The sequence below is a fragment of the Corvus cornix genome, chromosome 4, assembly GCF_000738735.6.
Source record: "Corvus cornix cornix isolate S_Up_H32 chromosome 4, ASM73873v5, whole genome shotgun sequence".
NCBI lineage: Eukaryota > Metazoa > Chordata > Aves > Passeriformes > Corvidae > Corvus > Corvus cornix.
In genome coordinates, this window is record NC_046334.1 from 46,234,680 (window position 1) to 46,261,373 (window position 26,694).

At 37.8% G+C, this 26,694-nt stretch overlaps 1 protein-coding gene across 1 annotated transcript in view; it reads left to right on the plus strand.

Annotated features, from left to right (window-relative positions):
• SCFD2 (sec1 family domain containing 2) overlaps nt 1–26,694 on the plus strand; it is a 195,733-nt gene that overhangs the window by 35,193 nt on the left and 133,846 nt on the right. Inside the window, 1 exon segment of the mRNA XM_010402156.3 lies at nt 18,412–18,587. Within this exon segment, the coding sequence (XP_010400458.2) occupies nt 18,412–18,587 (176 nt within the window).

The window sequence follows — 26,694 nt, forward strand, 5'->3', positions numbered from 1 at the left end:
CTTGGGGAAAACCCACCCATTCCTGCTTCATCCCCATCCTTGTCAACAGAGTTCAGGTGACTGTTGTGGCTACCGTAGGATCTTTCTGGTATATAAGTGAGAGACTTTTTTTTTTTTTAAAGATTAAAAATATTGAGAACCATGACAAAGAATTGGAGTTCTAGAAGGAGGGTTTTAAAGGCATGTAAGTGGTTAGCAATGCTACTTGTCTTCATTTTACAGAGCATGAGAATTTGGGCTTTCTAAAAAAGTCAGCAGGATTTGTGTCCTGAAAGCAGGCAGTGTAAATAGCAGCTGGAAGTTGTACAGCTCTTGCGTATGATGACTTTATATAGGTACTAGTTACATTACATAGGTAATGAGGTTTATGTCAGGTAAGGCTGCCTGGCTCAGGGAAGTTTAAGCTGAAAACCATGTCTGGACACACTTTAAACCTAAATTTTTCAAAATATTAGAGAAAGAGATTAAGACATAATGACTTTCAATAGCTCTTTTAGAACTCCATTCTCATTATGTACCGTACTAAGTAAAATGTGGGAATTGATACATTGCTAGGTGTATAAAAACTGGTATTGCCTCTATACAGCGGTATTTTTTTGCATTGTGTGTACTCTTAGGTCTATTTTTTGTTGAACTTTTCATCAAGAGAGAAAGGTCTTCATGGAATAAGAGTAACAGACTTTATCTGTGACTGCAGAGTAAACTGCCAAGATGTTGTAGAATTAGATGTACAACCAACTCATGAATTTCTAACAGCTATAACTTGTAATATATTGTATGGTCTTTACAAATACCTAGAGCATGCATTTAATAGATTAGTAATCAGAAGTACTAGATTTCTGCAACAGTAATGTTGTAAGCTGTTTTAAAGAAATGGAGAAGGAGCAGCTGAGAAAAGGCTATTACAAACTTGTCTGAAGGAGGGAAGGTTCAGTAAATAATAAAACCTTGTTTAAGCTTTCAGCATGTGTGTGAGTATTCACCATAATAATGTTAAGAAGCCCCCACTATTTTTCTATGACATACACTGTAAAAACAATTATTATTAATGTTGAAATTCATCTTTGTTATAGAAGTAATTACCTCTTGTCTTCGAGAGGTAATGATCCATCTGTGACCTTTGCTCCTTTGTGTGAATGATTAGATTAGCCACCCTTTCCTCTGTGTCCCCTTCCTGTGAAGGCTGCAGTAACTTAGTTCTTAATCACAATAGCTGACGTTTACTGAATGTCTGACATACGTGGGCACAACACAGTGCTATATGGAAACATCAGGAGCTGATGGTAAAACAAATTTCTGATTTTTTTTGTTGTTGTTGAAATGTAGCATAAAGTAATATTCACAGAATTTTGTTCTTCTGTGAATCGAATATTTATCTTGCACTAGAATCATAATCAGTTGTAAACTTAGTAGTTGAAATTCAAATGGTGAAGTAAAGTTTGAGGCAGTCTTGTAAATGATAAACGGTGATAAAATAAGAAACAAAGGGGGGGCACTACAGTCACCAAAATGAAAACCTTCTTATTGAGCAGAAATGCAGAAACCCCGAAATTCACACCCAGATGTCATATTGTGCAATGACACTTATTTGTTAATGACTTTTTAAAATGGACATCTATACAGCATTCACTGCTTGGTCATCATGCTAGAGAACATCTTTGGTCTCTGTAGGGAAGCTGGAAATCGTGCTGTTTATCAATTGCTGCGTTTGCTGAGAAGCAAAAAATTTTATTGGCCTGTTCTGGTCCTGATTGCTGTGTTTTCTTGAAAGGCTCCTTCCACTGCAGCTGTGATATGAGGCAACACTGGCTGGAGAGAAGGGAAATGCTTTCACTGGGATCTGTGCTTAGACTTGAGTTTTTATGATTTTACCTCAGGTTCTGCCTGTATTGGAAGATCTTGGTGGATTGCACATTGTTTTTCTCAACACTTACAGTGTTTTCTGAGTTTTTTATGGCCGTAATATTAAATGTCAGGTAGTTTTTCTAGCATGAAAGTTTCCTCTTACTCTCTTTACTAAGACCAGCTGTGTCAGATGGTAAGAGTATTTTCCTTACTACTTCTTTTTTGCTTTTTCTTTACCCTGGAAATAAGGAATGAATTACATGTGAAAGCAAAGCTTCGAATTCCATTTGGTGTAGCTGAGCCCTCCTGCAGTGGCCACCTGCCTGAAAAACTGCATCACTTGTGACACTGGCAGCATGGGATCTCTGCGCAGTGATGGGAAACTCAATCCCATCCTGTTTCTGTATTTTCAGTGAAAGGAAAATAAATTTTGTTGTTTTCTGGGCTTTGAAAGGCTGCTCATTGCTCTGAGGTGTTCCTGTGCTTGCCCACATTTCCTCTGCAAGGGATGTGCCTGATGCCCAGCTTTCCTCTTTATCTGTCTGGCTGCATGTGGCAGGAGCAAGGACAGTTCTGGGAGGACACACAGGTCAAGCTTTTGCTTTCTGATACCTTCTGAACGTGTCCTCCTCCTCCTGAGAAGGAAGGACAGTAGGAAAACTGTGGAAGGGTACACGTCTTCTCTCCATCACCTCCAAATGTTTGCTGGCCACTGGGAACTCCATCTTCTTCCTTTGAGATTGGCAGGAAGAGAGGAGGGGAGATCTGATGAAGGAGAAGAAAGAGAAATAAAGGATACAGCAAGTATGGTTGCATTTTTTGAGCTGGGTAGATTGGAGCTCTGCTTTCAGTTGTTCTTGATTTGCATATTCATTGTTTTAATTGTATCAAGGGAAGTGGTAGTGGGGATGTCTGAAGTATTTGTTTGCATGTAAACAGGTGGAGCTCTCCTTTTCTAGATGTCATTTAAATAAAGAGGCATTAAAATATTCTGTGTCAATCTATATACACACGCACACTTCAAAAAACCAATAGCCAACAGACAACACTTTTTAAGAAATACATCAGTTCCATTTTTCCTCTGAGGTATTTGCATTTGTGTGTTATATAACCAGGTGAGTGCTGGTAAATACTTGCCAAATTCTGGTCAGATATCCTATTGTGTAGGTGTAAATACATAGGTGTAAATTATTTTGGCATAATAAAAATCCTGGCATTTAAAATGTATTTTATTTAAAGAATTAAATATCCTTTTGGAAAGCTCTTTGGAAGACAGGATTGTTTTAATAGCTTTTTGGTAAGATTTATAGCATTGTGCTAAACTTAAGTGAAATTGTAAATACTGGAAAGGGATTACTTCTGCCCACCCCTTAGTGACTGTAATGAAGCTGCTCTGGAGCAGCAGAGAGGTTGCTGCTTTTTCCATTCCTGAATTTTCTGCTCCACTCTTCATAGGTCTGATGCATATCTTAGTGATCCTCTGAGCATGGCAGCCCCTGACTCTCTCCTTGAAAGCTTTGCTATTAGCATAGTATTTGGCAGTGGTAAAAACTTTGCTATAAATGTGCTTTTGTGGCTTTAGCAACACTCTTACTCTTCTGTTTGAAAAGAGCACAGTAAACCTTGAATGAGTCTGAATTCCTTTATTGTGTCTTTTTACTGGCATGGAGACTGATGAAAGTCGAAACATTGGTATAGTAACAGAAACAAAGTGCAGTGTGCTGTTACACAAGCCCTTGTTAGCAGGAGAAAAGCCATTTGGTTTCTTTCCATTTGAACTGTACATATACAGTTTTAAAAATCAAGCTCACTATAAAATTAGCAAAGCCTTTGTCTCTGTGAAGTAAAAAAAGAGTACTATAACTTTTTCAAATGGGGTGGTTTGTATGGATTGAATTAAACTCTAGTATTTGATTGGGTAGAAATAGGAAGATGATGACATTCTAGTGTGATGATATGAAATAACATACTGAGTTTAGAGCAGTAGCTTAAGATGGGCAGGATCAATACAGTAGATCAATACTTTATCTAAAAACATAAAGCATATGAAATGTGCATTATTTTCTTATTAATGAAGAGTTTAATTGGACTGCAACAGTGTTTAACATGCGATTTGTTCTTTATAAGACCAATGTAAAAATATTCAATACCATAAATTTCTGGAATAAATTTTAAGGATAAAAGCTACAAGCCAAGATAATGAGCTAATAAAGTAGGTAAGTACCTATATATATATCTTTCTAGATAACACAAGTCTGATCTCAGGTATCTAAAAGCCACCCTGGCCAACCATTAGGACAATTTTGTGATGGAGACAAGTAGTGAGACAATACCAGTGTGAGGTCATTACAAGGGAGTAGAGGGAAGGTCATCATTGCAGGGCTCAGTGTGGTCTGTAGGGTATTTGAATCCATTCTGCAGAATGTCTCTGAGTAAGTGGTAGATACCTGGATAACAGCTGCATTTGGAGACATTGTGGCCCCTCGTTTTGCAGAGAAGACATCATATCGTAGACTGGTTCTTGGGATGCTTATTATGATTCTCTGATGCCTGTTTACCTGGGCTCCAAATCGTTTGGGAGAGCAAGCTGCACTATCAGTGAGGCAGCAGCCAAAGTTCTCCTCCAGGCATCCTCATGAAGCAAGTATCTTCCTGTACCAACTCAACTGACACAGGGCTGGCTTAGCCTGAGGTGTCCCAAGTGTCTAATGGTGGGTCTCACAGTGCTCCTCCAGGGGCTCCCTGATCTTCTCAGGGTGTTTTTCCAAGGAGAGGGAATGAGGGAATGCCGCTTTTCTCAGACCTGAATTCCTTCCATTGTGCAGCCTGGATCCTGAGCAGGCAGTTCTTAAATTAGTCTGCTCTTTGTCTCTTTAAAAGGAACAGGAGTCCTGCAGTGTGGGATTTTCTAGCCAAGTGGATTTTTTTTTTCCAGCCTATTGCAATACTGAGTTCCCAATTTCTCCCTGTAGTGCAACTAAAAACGTAGTCTTGACCTGAAGCAAATGTTCCCAACCTCAGTGATGGTCAATATAGCAGATGTTTCATTGCATCACTCAGCCCCGGAGGCAGGAAGGCTTTTTGCTTCTCTGTGCTAAATGTTTTTGAAGACTTTGAAGTGTTTCTGTAAAATTTGGAAATGCTCCTATTTGGGAGGCTTCTGTATGGGCCTTTGCATTTCCAGGGGAGTGCACTTTAAGTATAGTGGGGATAGCCTTTCCCTGGTAACTGTTGAGGAAGGTGGTTTCTGAACAGTATTTACCACATTAAGAACTGTAGAAAGACACTGATATTATGGCTATTTCACCTTGCACTGTTACAACAGGCTGAAGTTCAGGGCTTCAACCCTGCTGAGGGTTCACCTAACTAACTAACTAGATCCCATCTTTTGATAGTCATTTGGGTTTGACAGTTTAGGACAGGTATGTTCCAAGCTCCACATGTGCAGAGAATATGTTGCCTTCTGCTGTTTTTCTTAAAACAACTAAACTTTTCACATAATCTCTGTAACTTATTAGGTGTAACAGAAAAGATGAAGGATACTGATATTCCTGCCAATGAAGTTCTCTGTTTTTCAGGAGATGTGACAAAGTAGCTGAGAAGGTGTGATATTCAGGAGCAGAAGTTTGGTTTTCATCAGTAGTGACACTGCCTTAGTGTGTAGTGTTGTTTAGAAGCATCACCAGCTGAGGAGCCATCTTTGTACTAATCATTGTAATTCTTTTAAGCTGGATGTCATGCCAGTTCATTTTCTTTTCACTCTTACCTGCTGATACTCAGAGTAGTATCTTGATAGATACTTGAGAGCATAAAATAGTTACTGAAAGGAAAAAACAAACACACCTCAAAATAACTGTAACTATGTGTGAGGTGAGACATCCATATGCATATTTTGCAATTTATCCATCCCTTCTTTTTCTGTCTAGCACATATAGGTTCCTGTAGTTGAAAGAATCATGTGATTTATGAAGAGCAAGTATTTATGCTCTTGGTGTGAATCCTGTGCAGGTTGAAGATTGAATTGAGTTCTTACTGGGCTGGGAAACAGCTGTTGTTGTGGAGGCAACTGTATGGCAGAAACTTGGTGGTAAAGAAGAAGATAAGGCAGTGGCAGAAGCTTCATTTTGAGAGCACAGATATGCATCCTTTCTTATCAAGTGCATCCCAGAGAAAGAATTATATGATATGAAGTTGATTGAAAAGGCCTGGCAGGAATTTTACCCTTTTTGATGACTGCTTCCATCATAACACAGAATGAGTGGTATCAACAAATAGAGATGAACCGTAGCATAATCTTGGGTTAGAAGGAATCTCTGGAGTTCATCTAGTCCAACCTCCTGCTCAAATCAAGGACAGATTAAGAGTTAGACTAGATATGTTGTACCTTGTTCAGCTGAATTTTGAATATATCCAAAAATGGCAATTCCACAGCCTGTCTGGCTACCCTGCACTGGTCTTAACCACTCCTGCAGAGAAAATGTTCTCCTTTATGTATGGTTTGATTTTTCACATGCTGCAGTTTGTGACCATGGCTTCTTGTCCTCTCACTGCACCTCCAAGCTGTCTGATTCAGTCTTCCCGTAGTCACTCATCACATCCATGAAGACAGTAACACCCCTTGCTGCTTTCATATCTTGAGATTAAGCAGACCCACCTCCCTTAGCCTTTACTTGTGCATCATTTTCTCTAGCCTAAATCATTGTAGTGACCCTTCTCTGAACGTACTCTAGTTTGTCTTGTACTGTGGAGCCCAAAACGTCATATTCCAGATGCTGTCCCCCAAGTACTAAATAGAGGTTTGCAACCACTTCCCTCTGCCTGCCAGTTGCATTTGTGCAGATGCCACCTAGTACATGATTAACTGGTGCAAGGGTGTATGGCTGATACTACTGGACAGACACATTTAATCCTGAACTTCGATGGAGCTAGGTCACAGATCCACTGTTAGACTATTGCAATGAAATGATCACAGAAAAAGTTGAAATAAGGCCTGGAAAAAGAAGGCTTTGTTTGCTGCAAAATGGCATGTGGAGTGTAATAAAAGGCTTGCTAGTGTCTACAGTCATCCATGAAATGTGTTCTTAGTGAGTACTGTTGTCTCTACACTTGAAAAGAGAACTGGAAACTGCAATGTCCCAAATGTTGAAATACTGTGCTAGCAAATAATAAATTTTAACCCTTCTTGTTGGACTTCTGCTCGAACACTGGAAATACCTAAGAATGAAAGAAGTCTTGTATGCAGTTACTTAAGTTTGCTCTTTTTAACTGCATTTGTTTGATTTGGGCAAAACCATGAGGACTGAAAAAGAGGTGCTGTGCCAGGCCCAAACACAGTTGGTGATGCTTTAATGCCTGTGAGTTTAATAGTGAAGAAACTCTCAACCACTGGAGCAATACAGTATATTTCATGAGGAAGAAATAAAGTCTAAAATGAAAAAGGCAGCTGTTCTTATCCAGCTCTGTCAGTCTTGTAGCTGCTCAGCTGATTCAGTCAATTCTTCTTTCTGTTTTTGTTTTTTCTTCTTTTAACAACTTACCAATTTCTTTGGTCTCTTACCTTTCCTTGCTCTCCTCCCTCCTTTGCCTACTGAATTGTCTTTCAGTAGGTTATGTTCCTTTATGAACTGAGGAAAACACCAAGTCTACCTGTTATTTGTTCACTGGTTTGTATTATATTTAATGGCAGAGTATCGATTTGACCCTCAAAGTGCAGGATTTTTTTTCTGGGAAATGTACCCACTCAAATCCACGTGAGGTGAGAAGAGAGGAAAAAATTGATGCTTGAACATCTGTGTCATTTACACATCCTGTCTGAAAAAAATGTACCTTGGAATACCAAATCCTCATCTGAATTGCAGAGATAAAAAGAATGGTTTGGAATGTGCAATCCTACTGGCTTCTCCTACAGCAACAACAGCCACAACTTTTGAGAATGAGTTTGGAAGGGGTCCTGGGAGTTAAGTCCTGCCCTGTGCTTAAAGGAAGCATGCTGTATTTATAGAAGGAGACTGAGATTGATAATGTGAAGTGCACTCATAACAAAAATAAATTTTAAGCAGAATGGGTAAGCAGAGATGTTTTAATCCAAAACTGCAATTACCCAGAATAGTATTAAAATAATAATAAAAAAAGGAATTCTTGTGGAGCATTCCGTAGCCTCTCTGTTGTAAGAAGTTTATTTGGAGGCAAAATTTCTCCCTCAGTATTTTAGGAAGGTATTCCCTGCAAGTGATTGTAAATGGCTTTTAGCTGTTCCTGTTTAGCAGATGAAGTGTTCTTCAAATTTATTTTGGGTGTTGTGGGTGGGTTTGAGTTAGGGTTTTTTTGTTTGCTTGTTTAATGGCTACTGAATTATGCATTGTGTGAATTTACCTTAAAAAAAGAAGTGTAATATTGGGAGTACTCATTCTTCATTTAAGTTTAAAGAAAAATTTCAGCTCATTCTGAAGTACCAAATACCATGTTTTACCCTAAGGTCTTGTTGAATTTTTTTTTAACTTTATTTCTGATTCTGTGACTTCATATTCTTGCAAAAATAACAGCTCCTAGGTTAAGTTAGTTTTCAAAGTGTCAGTAAAGGTATTTTTGTCTCAACTGTCTCTCATTGTTCTGTGAATAATGTACTGCATGCTAAATAGTTTCTTGTGGTGTAAAACGGATAATAGTTCAAGCCCTAATAAAATTGTAAAACATGTCATATTTGTGTCTCATACCTCATCTACTTTGCACTTCACTGCTATAAAACAGTTAGCAGTTGGACCCTGTGCAGTGATGGGAAACAGAGAAATATATTGGTGGTATGTTTTCTTTGATTAAATTGTAGTTGGCACATGGGTGCAGGACTGTGGCAAGCCTTACTGTTACTTTTAAGAAGGGAGTGGGGTGACATTAGTCTATCTGTGTGCCTGGTTTTTTGGATAAAGTTTTAATTTTTTCATTATTTTTATATCAACTTTCTTCCTAGAAAGTAAACCAAGAGACTGAAATATAAATGTGAGGCCAAGTCTCCTTCTGTGTCTGGTTGTGATTAGAATTGAAGATAATTCTTAAAAATTTAAAAGTAAACACAAGTGTTGGTCTTGCAGAAGTTCTGCAAATATATCATTTTATTATTTGTATTATTTCCTAATGTAATATGGCAAAGCATATATAAACTTCAGTATGAAGTCTTTTTGTCTTAATTAAAGTATAAGGAAAAGTCCGTGTTAATGTGGTCTTTCTCTAGACAATTTTGATGATGTTCACAATAGGAGTAAACATTGATGTGCAGATAAACATTTGTAAAGTTTTGAAACAAAGGTTTAATGTAAATCCACGTTGTTACTAATTTTTTTGTGCTGTTTAAATCAAGAGAATGACTTTGAGTTAAAAGCTTAAAAATTTAAATAGCATTTATTTTGCACATATACTGGCAACTGGTATTGTTTTGAGGGATTTCACAATTAACATTATTTCTTCATTTTCTGGAATCTGTAGTGGTAGCAAGTCAGTCTTTCTAACGTCTCTAAACATGCAACTTTTATACCAAACAAACCAAATTGTCCAGAAAAAGTTGAAATGCTTCTTCTGGTTTTTGAATACCTATGAGTCAGTTCTGGTAAAGCTAGATCAAAAATCCTTCTCTATAGAAATAAGCTGATTAAAAAGAAAAGCAATATTTATACACACACACACATAAATTTGTAAAGTAAGATATTAAAGATGCTACTCATCAGTTTTGAATGCTGATGCAACTTCCTGAAAAGAAGTAATTGTATTGCCATCTTCTGTTCTCTGCTAAAATTTATTTGGTGGGGGTTTTTCAGGTAAACGCCAGAGATTTTTTTACTCACTAAGCTTGCTTTATTTTTTGCTGATATTGAGTTCTATTGTATCATCTCAGTCTTGAAAGTAAATATTTTGATTTTTGAATTTGAAGGGTTTTTTTAAAAAAGCCACTGCACAGTAGACTGTCCATTTGTGATAATCAGAATGTGGTTAAAAATACAGGAGCAAGTCTCTTAAGCCTCTTTGTATCTGGGTGAAAAATAAAATACTTCAAGTTCACAAAATGAAATTCACTACAATTGCTGATCTTTCTATCTGTGGGGAAGCAGCCTGGTTGAAAATAAGATAGAACTTGCTGTAATGTGTGCTGTGATATCTTCATTTCGTAGGGCGCATCAGCCACAAGGACTGTGTTTTACATCAAGGAAGAGTTGATGAGTGTGGGTTGGGAGATGCTGATTCTGGCATGCAGTGGGAACACTTGGCACCTCCACTTTGGTGGAACACTGTTGTGGGTATCAGCACTAAGTAATGTGCTTTGTGTGTCTGCTGGTCACAGAAAGGACTTCAGAATTTGCTTATGTTAAAAAAGGAGGGGGAACAAACTTAAAGTGGCTGAAAGTGATGTAGAAGGAAAGGATGTCACTGAGAAGTGCCTTTGCCAAAGGATTTAAACCAAAGATACAATACGTTCTGGTGTGCTTGCAGAGTCTGTAAGTGTAAAACTTGAGGTGGAACGTGGCAATTCAGTAAAACTGTGTGGGTTGCCCAATGCTTTTTTCATCAAGCATAATTGTGTAAGCCTCTTCATTCAGTCTCAGGACGGATGACTCGTTACACAAGAGACATGGTGAATTACATATGTATGTACTCATACATCATGTTTTCCATTCCTATTTAATTGCTTACCACCCAAAATGATTGTTAGGATATTCTCAGCTGCAGAAGTCTTCTAGAAGTCGTAAGAGAAATAATCAGTCCTGTGAATAGTGTACCAAAGGAGAACAATGACCTCCTTCTCTCTGGGGCAGTGTGCCAAGAACACAATGAAGTGCTTCAGTGTCTGAGAACATATGTCGTAGGGCTAAACAAGGACATGCGCAAGCCACCTGACATTCCTTTGGGAATGTTATTTTCAAGACAAGTTGATTCATTTCTGTGAGAAGTTTAAAGTGTTCTGGAGATAATTCAACCAAATTTGTATATTTCAAGTCCTCTTGCAGTCACAGTGAATTACTGTTTTCCAGGGTTACTGGGTTTTAAGGGCTGGAGACTCCCTGTTTGGGAGTTGGCCTAGTACTCTGTGTTTATTAACTTGGTGGAAGAGGTAAAAAGTAAGTAATAAAATCCAACCCCAGTGCATATTTACTCAAGATTAACGGGAGTATTTGGTAAACTCTGGTATGCCAGTATTAAATTGCAAGTTTTATATTGATGACAACCCCTGGGATGCTTAATTCTGGAAGATGAGATTTTACCTGTTTGTTCAAACTGTTTTGTTCAAACAGTTCTCTTTTTTTAAAATTTGCTTTAATACTTGGGAGGGCAATCAGAGAGTATTGTAGACACTGGCTAGAGATGGTTGTTACTTTTTTTTGTGCGTACTGACTTCATCAAAAGACGAAAAACTGAATGGTAGAGTGCACAAAGAAGGAAGTAATCATTTGAAGAGCCAGAACATTTAAAAACAAAGCTCTGAGGGACAGAAAAGAGAAAAATCAACCAATTCATGTTGGGACACCTAAACTGTGTATTTGTCAAAGCCTTAAGGATGTATTTGAAAACATGCAACTGTAGATGGTGTAGAAGTCATAAATCATAACTAGGGTCATATTTAGGCATCTGGACTTAGGTGCTTAGAACTGGAAATCTTGATGATTATATTTGAGTGCTTTAGTTATATTTGTCCCACCTAATTGATTAGCTTTTGTTTTAAAGCATGTAAAAGAATGGCAAAAGAATAGTCAATGGAACTGATATTTAAGATTGTTTCATTTTGTAATAAAAGATTAAGGCTTATTCGGAGAGAGAGCTAAAACAGCATATGGCACTTGTATGAATATAATTGGTCTCTATAGGAACACAGTTAAAACAAGGATTTAGTGATACCGTACACATCCAGTGATACAGAATAAACTGCTTTTGGGATAACTAACTCAATGCTACAGCTGATGAGACTGAAGCCAAGTTGGGTTAGATGTTCAAGCTCACTCAGCAAGTGCTGGTTGAGTAGTAAATAGAGTCCAGCTTTATTTGTTCTGGGTATATGCCTCTATTCCAGAATTTCCTAAACATCAGCGTAGTTGTCACCACTGTCTGTGGCTCCATGAAAGTCACTGCAATACACACCTTCAGATGTGACACGTGGCAGGCTCTGTCTCCCTTAAGGTGTTGAGATGTACTAGAAAGCCTAAGACAGGGAAGAGTGGCTGACCTTCAGTACCTGTGTCCTGCAAATGTTGTTAAGGTGGCAGGAGGAATGGGAGTCAGTAAGGGCCAGTCACAGCTCTTCCTCGATGGCACAGTGCTGTGGGGGCAGGCAGCAGGAAGCTGCCACTGCTTTGTGGCAGTGTACTTTGGGGTGTACTTCAGGGACTTCTCAGACTCCCAAAAGGGGGTTATCCTGGGATTGCTCTGGTGAGGACTTGCTGTTTGTACTTATGCCTGTTACCATGGGGTTATCTGGGTGTTGGTGTTTCTGCCACAAAAAAGGGAGAGGATTACAAGTGACCATCAGCCACAGAACAGATGGGTTCATGTTTGTGGGAGATGAGATGTTAGAAATAAGCCTGAGACATCTGCTTTCAGTCTGCTGTAAGGTTTAGAGCCCTTCAGGTCCAGAGCCTTATTCTGGAGAAGCCAGCCAAATGGCATCTCATACTGGCCTACTTTGCTTCTCTCCAAAGAACTAGGGATTAGCTGATGTTCTTCTTTTCTTTATTAACAATTTAAGGGCTGGATGACTTTTGAAGTAAGCTAAACAAAAGTTGAGATTAAATTATTTTTCTGGCACTTGTTGTTAAAGATTGTTATTGAAGCTTCCCAAGAAGTACAAAAGAATTTTGAGTTAATAACAACATCTGGAAATTACACTAACAAGGAGACATAAGGGGCATCATCTGTCCTGCTAAATTGCTTTCACTTAGTTTGTCAAATATCCAGCTCCCTTAGCAGCACAGCTGCCCAGTTGGCTTTGTGGAATACAAGAGCTTTCTACATTCCTCGCAAGTATCTGGCATTGCTACTGGGAGAGATAGGTCTATGTTGATTAGACTGTGGACAAGGAAAACAATTTATCTGGATTTCTTCAGCCCTCTACTGACTTGAAAAATCTTGTCTGTGAACATAAGCATGCCAAAATTGTTTCTTATTCTTGGTTCTTTCAAGTGAAAAATGGACCTCAGCAAAAGCACTCCAGCCAGTGAAGCTCTGTGTTCTTGCATAAAACTGAACAAAGTTTAAAGCTGTGTGTATTTGGCGGTTCCTGCAGTCTTGGAAGAGGAACCACTGATTTACTCAGTTGGTCACAAAATGTACTTTCCTCCTTCCTTGTTTCCTTGTCCCTATGGAGGTAATAAACTAAGTGCTACATGAAAAAAATAAGGCCTGGATGTTTGGAATAATGCATTGATAATTCTGACCTTTGCTCTTTAGACACCTTGTTCATCCATAAATTTTTATTGGATGCATAAGCGCTTTTGGATTCTGAATTCTAAAAAATTCCTTCTACCAGTAAGTCTATCTTGAAAAATAATTATATTCTTGAAGCAATGCCTGCATTGCACTACATAGACTGCAGCATTAATTTCAAATGGAAAAAAAAAGTCATACTGCTGAATTGTGTCTTGATGTCTACAAATATGGTTTGTCCAGTTGACTTTTTGTTTAACTGTTAAGGTGAAAGTTCTTCTGTTCCACTCAGTCTACTCTAACTACTCAAACCCAGACATTTAATATCAGTTGCTGGTAATTTCTGCCACAGTATGTCTGTCTTGAGTGATCTGCTTTGCTAGTAACAGAAATACTTCTTTCATTCTGACTAATTGTGCATGTCATCATTTGTACATGTATTATGATCTGTGTCTATTTGATACGGTAAAACATTGAAAATGTTGATATTCAGTGCTGCTATTTTCATATTTAGCAACAAATTCTTTATTTCAATTAATTATTAAAAAACCAAAACCAAACAACAGCTTCTGTAATTGAAAAGTAGGCAAAGTCGATCTGCAGTTCTTTTGGGATCTGCTCTAAATTCTTGAAAGTTGGAGGTGGAATTCACCAATATGTTTACAAATTAATTCTCATAGGAATGAAGGATTGAAGGGGGCCATTTGTATTGAATTAAGTCTTGTGAACATTTATGCAACTGCTCATTAGACACTTACCAAACCTCACCTTTGAACAAGTTACATTTGTTTGCCTCCACTCTTGCCTCCACTACTGGAAGATTGGTTGATACAGTGATGTTTCTTAATGTCTTGTGTAAATATATTCATGTGTTATTTATCCCCATTGGTTGTAGGACCAGTATTGAACCTTCATGTAAATATTTTTTAGCCATTCATAGAGACCTCTTTTTTTTTTTCCATCTGGGGCAGGGAGTCCATATAAGCCAGACATTTCTGTTTTGCTTTCCTAACTTTAGTTCTCCATCATCCTAATTGTTATAGTAACCTCTCTGTGCATGCACCACAGTTCTGAGTTAAACTTCCAGGAATGGGAGTGATTTGAGCTGCACAGAGTGCTCCAGGAGGGAGAGCACTGTATTGAGGCATTTCTATGGCCCTGTTTTTACTGCAACTGTATAACTTGAAAGGAATTGTACCTGCTTTTTTACAATGAAGAAGCCTAGACATTATTTCCTTCTCCTGTCATTTCCAGGTTTTAACTCCACATTTACAGCTCTCCTACCCTCAAAAGGCATCCTTTGTATACTGTTAAATTTCACCCCACTTACAGTTGTCCAGTACTCAAAGCAATCCAGCTGTGCAGCTGCTCTTTCTCCATATTAATGATGTTCCACAAGCTTCAGAGAACCCTGTTTTGGCACCATTTATTACCAATATTTGTACTATAAATATGTTCATGCACACAGAAAACCACTCTTGTTTTACCTTTTCTTTTTATACCCTAGTACTTCTCTATTGCATATTACCTGCCATCTGCTTTTGGATGTTTCTTAGGTATCTTACAATTCTTGTAATCGTAGTGTTTTCCTACTCAAATATGGTTATGGCACAGTTAAATCCATGCACATTGTAATTAATTTGTTAATTGGTTACATATCAATTTAACATTATATTCTTTGATAAATGTGCTTTACATTTTATCCCATTTTTACGTGTGATGTAAGGTATTTTCTCTTGGACATTTGTCCTGAAGCTTTTCATACTCTTGATGTCAGCTAAATAAGGTAGCTAATGTCACCATTTCTTTGACACAAATGTTGGTTTTCTCTTTTCCTAAGCTAGCCTAGTCCCTGTTATGTCTTACTTTTTATCTTCCATTTATCAGAGTTCTAAAACACAGGGCCGCTTCATCACACTGTGTTCAGTGTCTCTTGGATGGGCCAGGTCCTTCAGTAGCGAGATTGGTCCCTAGTCTGTCATGTTTCTATTACTTCTGTAATATCCAGTCTCATTTCCTACGCTATTATCTCATTCTGTTTCCTAGGATTATTTCTTTAGTGCACAAATATGTTAATTGTGCCAAACTAGCCATTCATTGTTTTTTAGCTGAATTAGTTCCCACACATCACCAGTCTGGGTTTTTTTCCCTGCTCCCCATCCTCCTATATTCTGTTAACATTTGGGTTTCATTGTGATACTTCCTGGTGACTACCTACTGATTTTATCCTCTCTGTTATACTTGTGAAGAGGCATGAAGCTTCAAAGGGTTGGGGTGATCTGTGTTTTTGTTGTTGTTGAGGTTTGTAGTTGTTGTGTGTGTGTGTGGTGTTGGGTTTTGTTTTGTTTTAATAGTCCTTTCAGTAGATGTTGTTTTTATCAAGTCCTGTATTGGCATTTAATGTAGTTGACAGAGTTTGGGACAAATGTACCTGTTTCACACACTCTGCTTGATAACTACTAATGGCAAAGGTTATTTCTTAGACAATATGGAATTCCTGGCATTTGTGGAAAAAGATTATCAGTGTTTTTAAATCCCTTAATGATGGTTGAGGTCATGCTTTTCCTTCCCACATCCAGGAATTTAAATATTACCAAGTGCTTTGTCAGCAAATCATGTATTTCTCACAAGTTAGGCTTTGATGCCCACACAGACTTCTGACTATGCATGGATCTAGAGTCTGGAGCAGAGTATGACTGTGATGGAGCAGGAAAAAGAGAAGAGATCAGGATAAGATGCTTACACTAAAGTCTTTTTGCCAGTAGTTGCCATGATCTGCCTGTGAACCTCGAAATCTGCTTTAGGAGAACAAAATGATACTTGAGACCTGATGTGGTAGAAATCGATCTCCTCTTGATTTCTTAGGACCTGTCTGCCACACTGGAATGAAATGGCTTGAAACAACAGAGGGACTTCAAAAATCCAAAGGGCTGGTAGGGTTGAAATTAGATTAATGTTAGTCTGTTGTGCCGAAATCTCCCTCTGTGAGCAAGCAGCAGGGAAGATGATGAGGATTTAGGCCTTGGGAAAAGTCATTTAATTGCTGATTACCACCAGTTACTTTCCCAAATTCCTTTCCTCAGCTACTGGAATAGTAGAATACTGGAACTGTATTTATCAGCCAGCTGTCCAGGGAGATCGCTATGTAGAAGTTGGCTGGAACTCTCAAACCCTGGATCTGAGTGGTTCTATGGGTATTGTAAATATCACAGATGAGATGCTGCACTCCTTAATGCCAGTACAAGTTTTGTTAATGACTTGCTAAGGTCAGGATTTTCCTTATACTTACATATGTATTGGAGTTTCTTTTGGTGGTATTCTGAGGGTGGGAAAGGATTCAATTGTTTATCTAAAATGGTGCTGAATGGATCTCAAGCTGATCCAGTGCTGCATCTGGATTCACTTTCACAAGGAACAATGTGGAACAAAACTCTTGAATTTTTTTTTTAATTGAAATCAGAAGTTTTGAAAGCCCTCTTATTTTTCTGATTCAGATGAGGGAAGGGCTGGCAACTGCATGTTTTCTCAATTGAAGCAAGTTATCAGATTTTGAATATGCTACAATATATCAGGACTGCTGTGGGTAATAATGCAGTCATTATCAAAGGTATGCTGCAAGGCATCATGGACTGACATTTTCAAATCACCGTGTAAATCTGCCTGACACAGCTTTAAAAGAAATAAAACAAGGCTGAAAGCTCCAGTGTTTAGTCTAAAAACACACATGGCCATGGTTGCTGTTTTAGCCTATGTGGGCTAACCATGGAAGCCTTTTGTCAGCCCTCCGGCCTACTGAGTGGTGTCAGCTTGATTTGTGTGTTAATTTGCTGACTTTTCAGTTTGATGCTTTCCATTAAAATTCACATAAAGAGCCTGGGTTTTTGCTTTATTTAGCAGCTTTCCCAAATCTAAATGCTCTTCCAAAGACCGCCCTTGATATCACTGAAACTAAGAGGAAGAACTTTCAACATTTATTCACTGTTGGAATCATTTATTCACCATTTATATGATACTGAAAGGATGAAGGCAGATGGGGAGCCTTGTTAAGTGATGATATAACCAAACAGAGAGAAGAAATACAGTGGCAGTTTTACAAGGTTTTTCCTTTTTGGAAAAATTCTGACTAAAATGATCAGCTATGATCCACTTAGCATCAGGACCACCCTCATGTCTTCCTGGCACCAAAGACTGTCTTACTTAAGTTAAAGGATCCTCCTCACTCTATCTCATATATCCCTGCTTTTTTGGTCTGGTTTGCTTGAGGAAGATGACTTGTTACTGGCAGAGGTTTCCAGAAACCGGCCCTGGACTGTGTCTCAATCCAGACTTGCAACTAGGATGGTGTTTTGACACCTTTTTTTGCCTGCCTGTTGATGGCATGTGTGGCATTTTTGCCTATGATGATTTTCTTGGGATAGATGAGCTGCCTTCCTTCCTGAAAAAGATCCCTTCTAAAATATAAATTGCTTGAGCAGTTCAGCTGGCATTTTAACGTTGGATGGAACAACAGCTAATCCTGTAGTGTTCATCTGGCCCAAATGGTGCCCCTCATGCTCTTCTAATAAGGAGACGTCTACAGAACCATGTGTGGGTGCTGGGGTGTTTATTTTCAAATAGCCAGTGAAATCATGCTGTGGTTACTACATGTCAGAAACTGAAGAGTCACACCTTGGAAGTGTCCCTTCCAAGAACAGCTCCAGAAATCAGTTCCTTGCATCACTAACATTATATCTATTTTTTGAGTCAAGGCTAATCAAAAATGCACCCTCAGGAAGTGGTGAGAAGGTTTGAGTTTGCCATAAGGTAAAAGGCTCATGAAGTCCCATTGGACTTCTGGTAAAAACAGAAAGATTGTTTAGAAGAAGTCATCAAATATTATTTCCCTAGCTTAAATGAATGTCCCTCTTTGTCTGAAAACAAAAAATTGTATTACCTGTTATGTCACCATCTGTTGTGCATTGTTAAAAACCTGCTCTATTACATACCTCAAGGCACAATTCCTGGATGATGTAAGTCTTTGTCCTGACCTGTTGCTGCAGCCTAAGCTCTCAGTGATTGCAGCGAAGCTAAGATCAGGCCTAAAGTTCTCTATAACCTTTACACTGTAATTTAAAAAATTGTTTTGCATTGGTCACCACTGAATGCTGTGTCCTGTTTCCCTTTCTACAGGCAGAGTCACCCCAGAACAGCTCAGCTCATACATTCAGCTTTTCAGAAACAATCTCAAAGCTTTGGAGAACCACTGTGGTCTTCTACAGCTTGTGCTGGCCACGGTCCAGACTTTGAAACACCCTCTGACTTCCAAATGGGACAATTTCCTTGCCTTCGAGAGATTACTTCTGCAGGTACACATTATGCTTAATGTTTTGATTTTCCATTGCATTCTGTAGCTTGTATTTGTTTATGAAGAAGTGCACTGGGATGTCTTGCTAAAGAGCTGTTGCTTATTACCAAACAGGTAAAAGGAATGGGAACCTACATATTTATTCTTTTATAGCTGTGTCTAAGAAATTTTATAAACAAAAGAGTAGGCATTAAAGGTGAAGCGTATAAGTAATCTGAATTGGGTGACAGTTTTGCATTTATATGAAGTTTCAAGAAGATGTAACTTTTAGCATTGGCTAGGATTGTTGCTATTATTATTATTATTATTATTATTATTATTATTATTATTATTATTATGTAATTCTTGAAGTGCTGAATCAAATGCAGAGAGGAGTTTGTCACTATGTAAGTGTAAAACTTATGTAATTTGCTGACTAGATGAAAGCATAGTTGCAAATTCCATGCACCAAGAGAGTGAGGTTTCTCTTGTTCACGACTGTCATCTACCCTCAGTTTTTCCCACCACCACATTTTTTACGGCATCCTGTTTGTGACCACAGTATTATTTACATACCATTTTGTGTCACATTTGGATTTCTCTCAGGAAATTAAGAGTTAGTGGTATATTGAACTCTATCCTACTAACCTTTGGAGGGGTACCAAACAAAGGAGGAGTTTTTTCTAAAAAACTAGAGAGCTAATTTCTGCTTAAGTTCACAGAAAGCTCAAAACTTTTCTTCCTGTAGTGTCTCTTCTGCCATTTTATTGTTTTAACCATCTTCTGAAACTGTAGCAAGAGGCATGTCTTCATGAGCAAACTCCTAATGAAGTTAGAGTCAGCCTTAAATGAGTGAAAACCAGATACTTCAGTAAAAATCAGTTGTCTCTGTCTAGGTGTCCAAAACAACCAACCAATTTGACTCTCCCCATGATCTCTGGCAGCAGGGTACAATCCCTGGTCCTTCAAGAAGAATATGCCCATACTTCATAGCTTTATAGTCAATGAATTTCTGCAAGATTTGGAGAGCAAAAAAATGCAAAACTTAGATAGCAAGCTCTTGTCTAAATTAATTTTCAAAACTATTCTCTCTTGGTAAGACTGAAATATTTTTGAACACCGTAGGCAACTTTCTTTCTCTATTTAAAAAACCAAAATACACCTCAGGTAAAAGAATTAATTCCAGCCATTCTTTAGTTTTTCTGGACTGTAGAAGATGGGACTGACAGCCCATAGTCCCCTTCTCTCTCCCCCAGTGAGTCATGTCACATAGCTCTTCTCAGAGGCTGGTTAAGTTCCATCTTAAAACCAGTTCAGCTTTAGAATCAAAATAAAGCTGCAAGCTCAGCGGTGTTTTCACAACAACAGCTGCCTATATAAAAGCCATGCAGTAAATCAGCAGGGAGTGGGAAAACAGAGGTAAGGAACAACCAAACTATATATTTCATAAAAAAGAAATGTTTAACAAGCAGTCTCATAATTGTAGGTGGCTTTGGATTATACCATCTGCCTTCCACCCATCATATTAAGGTAAACTGTGTTAGCCAAAGCAAACTTTCTAGGCTAACATTTGTAAGTGTTCCTTAAGCACATACTTATTTTCAGTAGTTCAAACAACAGTTATTTTGAATTACATAGATTCTATTTTGAAGACAAAATCTGACATGCAGTATCTGCTTCTGAGCACATGGCCTGTCTTTGAGCTGTTGACAGGGGTTTGTAGGCAGAGCAAAGTGTTGAGACCCCGAAGACATTAGAGATATTTTTATTTTAAAAAAATCAACCAGGACATTGCATTGTGAATGGTTGGTACATAGCACTAAATTAGTGCATAGTGGTACACTGCACTAAATTAGATGCTGTGATAGTTTATTTCAGCAGTACTACTGAGAAATTCTTTAGCATATTTGTTACGTTTCATATAGTTAAAATAATAACTCTTTAAGAATCCTCAGTAAAAAGTACTTGTTTCAACATGAAAGTAATATTGTTTCTACTGTATAATGGAACAACATGGAAGACAACTGTTTGTAAAAGATCTACTGGGACTAATATTATTAGACTCCAACAATGCGGGAATTCTGGATTTTTTGCTGATGGATGCATGTCAGACTCTAGCTGATGCTAAAGGAGATAACGCAGTAAAAACAGCTTATGTTAGAATCTCAGATTTCCCAAAAAAATAAATCTGCACAGTGTTGGAATTTCTGTCATTACTGGATCTCTCTGATGGCTCTCATGATTCTCTGCTTAGTCTACTTCATGCTTTTCAGAAAAAAACACATTGTTGATAAGAAACCTTTACTCTAACCGAATTACACTGAATAACCTTTTCTGTTTTTCTTTTTCTCTCTACTCCTTGATTTACCCTTTTCGGTTGCAAGCACTCAGTTCTAAAAATGGCCTGTTAGATGTCAAAATAGCCCACTTCTACTATTTTGTCATAACTAAAATCCCTACATTTTTCAGACCTATGTTGGCTCAATGAATTTTTTACATCTGCAGCAAGGAAGTTCGGTTTTGACTGAAGGTCAGCTAAAAGTGCAGCTTGCATACTTAACACAGTGTTGTTCTCTCCTTAACTGGGATGGATGAATAGTTTGAGAGTGAAATTAGATGTCAATGGAATCATGGCATTGACTCAAAGGAAAGAGGGTCACGATCTAAGAGTAATGCATCAAAATGATTCACCTTGCCCATCACAAGTTTTCTCTGTGTCCTGCTGCTCTACCTCTGCACATGATAGAGCTTTCACTACTGAGGAGTTTTAAATGCTGTGTGAATTGAAACAGTTTGTCCTCTTTACCAAGGAGATATCCTACCCCACTGTATTTTTCATCTCTTGAGATCCTCTTTCTATTTTTTCTAATTCTGACCATCCATAAAGCTGGTAGATGGGAAAGGGAGCACAGACTAAATGCTGCATCACACAGCCTGTAACTCCCCAGTATTCCTCAAGTGACTGCCTTGTTTTCCTGCAAGTGAAGATTTAATATTTAGGGAGTAACAAAGTAAGAAAGAGTGTTGCCACTCCATACTTTTTAGCTATATTCCTGTTCTTCTAAAATTTGTGTCTTTAATGCAGGTTTATTAAGCAGTATGGGCCCATGCAATACAAAAGCACAAGAGGAGCTCTCTCCAGAGTAAACATAATGTGACACTGTGAGAGAAAAAATACTTTTGCTGTTTCTAACATATACTACTCATATACTTACTGAGCAGGGATTTCTGCCTCCAAATTCAGCTTAAAAGTACCCAGCAGATAGTGTGAATGGGACCATAATGTGCCCCAAGGGAAAGTGCTGTTCCTCCTTGAATGGCACACTCTAGAATTGCTGAGGTTGGGTGCTACCTCTTAGAATTGGCTGAATACTTCTGGCATAACTTATTCTCAAGATTTAAGAGTAAAGCACTTGTCATACTGAGTAGAACTCTATTTTATTAATAACCCCACCATTTAAATTCCAAGATTAGGGTTTTTTTCAGAGAGCTCTTCCCAAAAGAGGAAGCTGTGTTTCTTCTTTAGGATGAGGACATTCTCCTCTTTTTTAAGATGTCTGGGGTAAACTTCCTTCTAAAACTGCTAATATACCAGCATTGTTGTCTTAGAATAGCTGGATTGCCAAAAATAAGGATATCTGGAAGATTATTAAATTCGTTGTTATTATAATGTTGTAGAGGGAAATCTTGCTTCTTGAGATTTTTTTGTGCCACAAAGTTTTTGCACCTGCTGCCCAGCATTTCACAATTTCCCAGTAAATTAGAGAGCTTCAGCACTGACCTAAAAACCATGATGCCACCATTGGATCTCAGAACTGTTAAAGTTTTGTTTTGTGATTGTGATTAATGTCACATAATCTCAAGAGTAATTTGAATTAAATTCATAATAAATAATACTGTAAAAACCCACAAACCCAAAAAATTCACAAAATCAATCCATAACCAAAAATCATTAACATATTCACAGTTTCATCCTATAACTCAGTGGATATAATTACCTTTATGATGCCTATCAGACTAAAAATCCTTTCAGCTACCATAAAAAAGAGAGCACTCCAATATTTTAGCAAAAGTAACTGGAATTTTTAGTCACTCCTGGTAGTAATGTAAGTAGGTCAAATACTCTGGTGGTGGAAGCTGTGTACATACACTTAGATGGAGAGCTCTTGACAGTATAGTATTTTCATGTTTAAAATTCCAAGTACAAATTAGTACTAATTTGGTGCTGTAAAATTTGTCAGAATACAGTTTTTATTTTTGTCCTTGGTGTCTTGAGAAACAGAAAGTACAAACATGTTTTTAGGGAAACAGAGACTCAATGCCAGATGTCATTCCGATGTTTTTATTTTTCTTTTGGCAGAGAGTGGTTATGAGTTTAATAAATGACATCATTCTTTCTCTTATGAATATTTAAACTCACAAAAAAAAAAAAAAGGAAAAAGAAGTGAAAAATTTGCAATACTGCTGAGTATTTTATATTGTAGTTAGTGTTTCAGTAGCAAGATCTAATAGCTAGGGTGTTAGTAACCATGCCATCCCGTGCTGTGATTCTCTACCATTTTTACAAATGCAGGGTACACAATTCATTACTTAATCAGGAGTGACATTATTATTTATTTGCACGTAGTAGGCTGGGCGTTCCTCACATATGCATGCCTGCACAGAATCCTTTGCCAATAAATTTGGAAACTCTTAAAACAGCTTACAAATTTTCCCTGCCTAGAACTCAATGTAGTTTTCAGACCTCTCAACTTTTCTACAGGATACAGTAGTTACTAGGTGACATTTATTGACTCTAAACTGGTATCAGCCAAGAGCTTCAGCATGGGCTTTGGTCTGCTGAAGCACGCAGTTTGATAGAAGGAAGAGAGAAAATAGAAAAGCTTTTGGAGTACTTCCTCTTGCTCTGCAAGAATAATTCGTAGGTCAGCTGTTGAGAGACCTTTATTTCTACATAGAATAGATTAAGATCACTGACATTCTGTGTTGTTATTATTTATATTGCTTATTCTATGTGTAATTTATAATTACATAGCTCAGCTTAGTGCAATAAATTTTCTTCTTGGTGGCCCACAATGTTGATCAATTAATCTTTTTAGAAGAGATATTGCAACAGTATTTGGAAAGAAGACCCATAGTGTTAGCTGCCCATAATTAGAGATTTTACATTTAAAAAAATAAATCTTGAAATTAGCTCAGTCACTTTTCAACATAAAGCTACATATGGAATGAATTGTCTTGGTGGGAGTCTTGCATGATACCATGGTGATTGCAAAGGTCATCCTCTGGAATCTGGTATCTTTTGGATGAGATTGCAGTTTGGACACTGATACACATTCTGTCTTACACAACTAAACAATGAAATGTAATTTGTTGATGAAGTGAAAATAGTCATATATCAATTATTTAAGCTTCCAAATTATTCACTGTTAGTTCTTATTTAGCCATCTGTTTGTTAGACTTGCTGCATTTACATTGGAGTCGTTTCCAGACCATCTAAACCCATTTGGATTCTTCCCTTATACATGCGATATTTTTAACTTCTTAATTATTTATTCTACATAAAATTTATGCTAAACTTCATAGCCTTTCATAAAAACTGGTATATACCAGTCCTGAAGTAGTGTTGCTTCTTGACACCTGTCTCACATGGTCTCAGTTCATTCATTTCTTTTGCTTGTTCAATGCCTCCTATGCTCATGATGCCTTGTTTTAACAGGAATTCAGGTGTGTTTATGTGGTTTTTATACCTTTCTATAAAGCAGAGCCCTAAACTGCTGGAGGCATCTTAGTACTACAGCAATACAAGTAAAACAGTGAACTAAGTTTGAGGAAGTGATGAGCTCTTTTGAGTGTGTTTGGTTTTGTACACCATCTGTGACACACCATAGAGAGGGAGCTTGTTGGTTACAATTCCTTTTCCATGGTTATGGACCATTTCCCAGGTTTGACATGCCAGGATTAAGGTATTCCAAGTAGTTTTGCTCAGAAAGAAAGATGTGTATGCGTGTATATATACATGTATAAATTATTTTATTCTATTTGTATATATAGAATTTTTCTAGTCAAAACAATTTCCTGTAAAGTAGAATGCTTTTGTCAGACTACTTCAAAAGTACAAAATAAAATACAGGTAGGGATTGTTTTAACATTAAATAAATGCTTTGAGAGTGAACAAAAGCTGACTTTATTAAAATTTTTTAATCTGTTGAAAGAAGGCTATTTCAAATTTTTCTAACTCTGGCTGACAAGGGGCTAAAATATTTTAAGTGTAGTTACCATATGACTTGTGAATTAAAAATATCTTTTGGTATTGTCAAAGAAACGTGTTTGCATTTGGTCTGAAAATTGCCAAGCATTGCCATTATGGCTCTCGTTTAAAACATAAAGATCTCCCTCCTTCACCCTGTGAAAGGGCTAATATTTTGTGTCCAGGCATAGGTCACCTAGAGCCTCTAAAATGAGCACTAAATGAAGAAATGGCTTTCTTAAGTGAACAAATGTCAACATATGTAAAACTTTTAAAGCTTTCTGGGAAGAGGCTAAACATACTAAGTCAATTGGAACTGTTAAATTATTGTTCTATGTACAAAACCAAAATACTTCTTGTAAAATGAAAGAATCCCAGTGTATAAATGACTGTAATAGGAGCTTTTCAGGGTGGAAAAGCAGGAAACCACTGTCACCCCCTCTACACACGTGCACATTGTTTTGTCAGAAGTTTAAACAATCAATACCTTTTTCTTGCTATTTTCTTAGATACATGCTGTGATTACATGGCAGTTGATATCTGGTTAACCCATGCTGCAGAACGGCAGCACGATTCTCAGCTTCATATGGACACTCACCACCAGTGAAACCCAGAGGCCTTCACCAGTCCCGGGAATCCCTGTGCAGAGCTATGGCTCTGCCTGCCACTTGCCATTCTTTCTCCTTTGTGACTTTTCTCCTTAACATGTAACATTAATATTGAGTTAATATTAACTGGGCCAAAAGGCAGGTGCCCACAATCCCTGCCAGTAGATGTAGAGGAGTTGTGAAGAGGCACAATATTAGCAACATTGAACGAGTCATCGTTTACTCTTACACTGATAATTGTGCTCCAAGAGGCAAAGCTTCTGTCATATGTATTCCCAGTAAGTGCTTGCTTTGCTCTACATGGTGCTCCAATTACAAGGGTTGCATATTACCTGATTTCCTTTAGATGCAGGATCTGGTTTCTGGTGTCCTCTTCTTAAGGAGATTGGTACCACCCTCACAAAAAAATGTGTCTTACTTCTTTCTGGTTTTACTTGCACAGGACAGGCTGAGTCATGCATGAAATGTGTTTTAAAAAGCACTTTTCCTAAAACATGGCAATTGTCTCCAACAGACTGGACAAATGTCATGGCTTATTAACCCACAGAAAAATGACATGTATTATTTTGGATTCAACAAAGTGGAGGAGTCAAGCACTCTTGGCAGCAGCATCTTTTATATTGGAAGGCAGGGACTTGTAGGCAGTGCCTTTTTAGATGTGGCTTCTGTAGTCACAGGTAAGCAGTGCAAGAGTGCAGATTCCTTTAGTTCATCTTTTTGCCTCTTAACTACAGAAATCCCATTAGCAATGCCCATTCATCAGCCTCCTGATGGACAAGTTAATTGTCAAGGTTTTGCTGAGCACTGAATCAAGTGTGCTTTTGTGGTGTTAAGTCTCTGCTAATAAGATCATTAATTTGATGTTAATTGTGTGTTACTGGCAGGCAAAGTCATATGTGAATGGAGATGGGGAAGCAGACAGCTCCATTTGTATTCTAGCATTTTATTTTGTATCCACTTCGTTCATTATGCTACTCATGGTTCTTTGATAAAAATACTCATTTGGTGTAATTTTTTTAATAGTTTCAGTCAAAATAGTTCACTCAGCTTGTCATAGGCTAGGTTAGAAAGGCAGGGGGTTTATTTTAAGATGATATGTAGGATTTCTTAGCTAATAATTCTAATTGGATTTTGCCCCTTTTTTAGAGCCAGACTATTTACCTTTGGATTTTTTCTGCTGTCACTAACTATACTGTAGTCTTTAAGGAAATGAGCATTGCCTTATTTTCTCAGCCCATGTGTCCTCCCTCCCAACAGATACTGTTGTAATA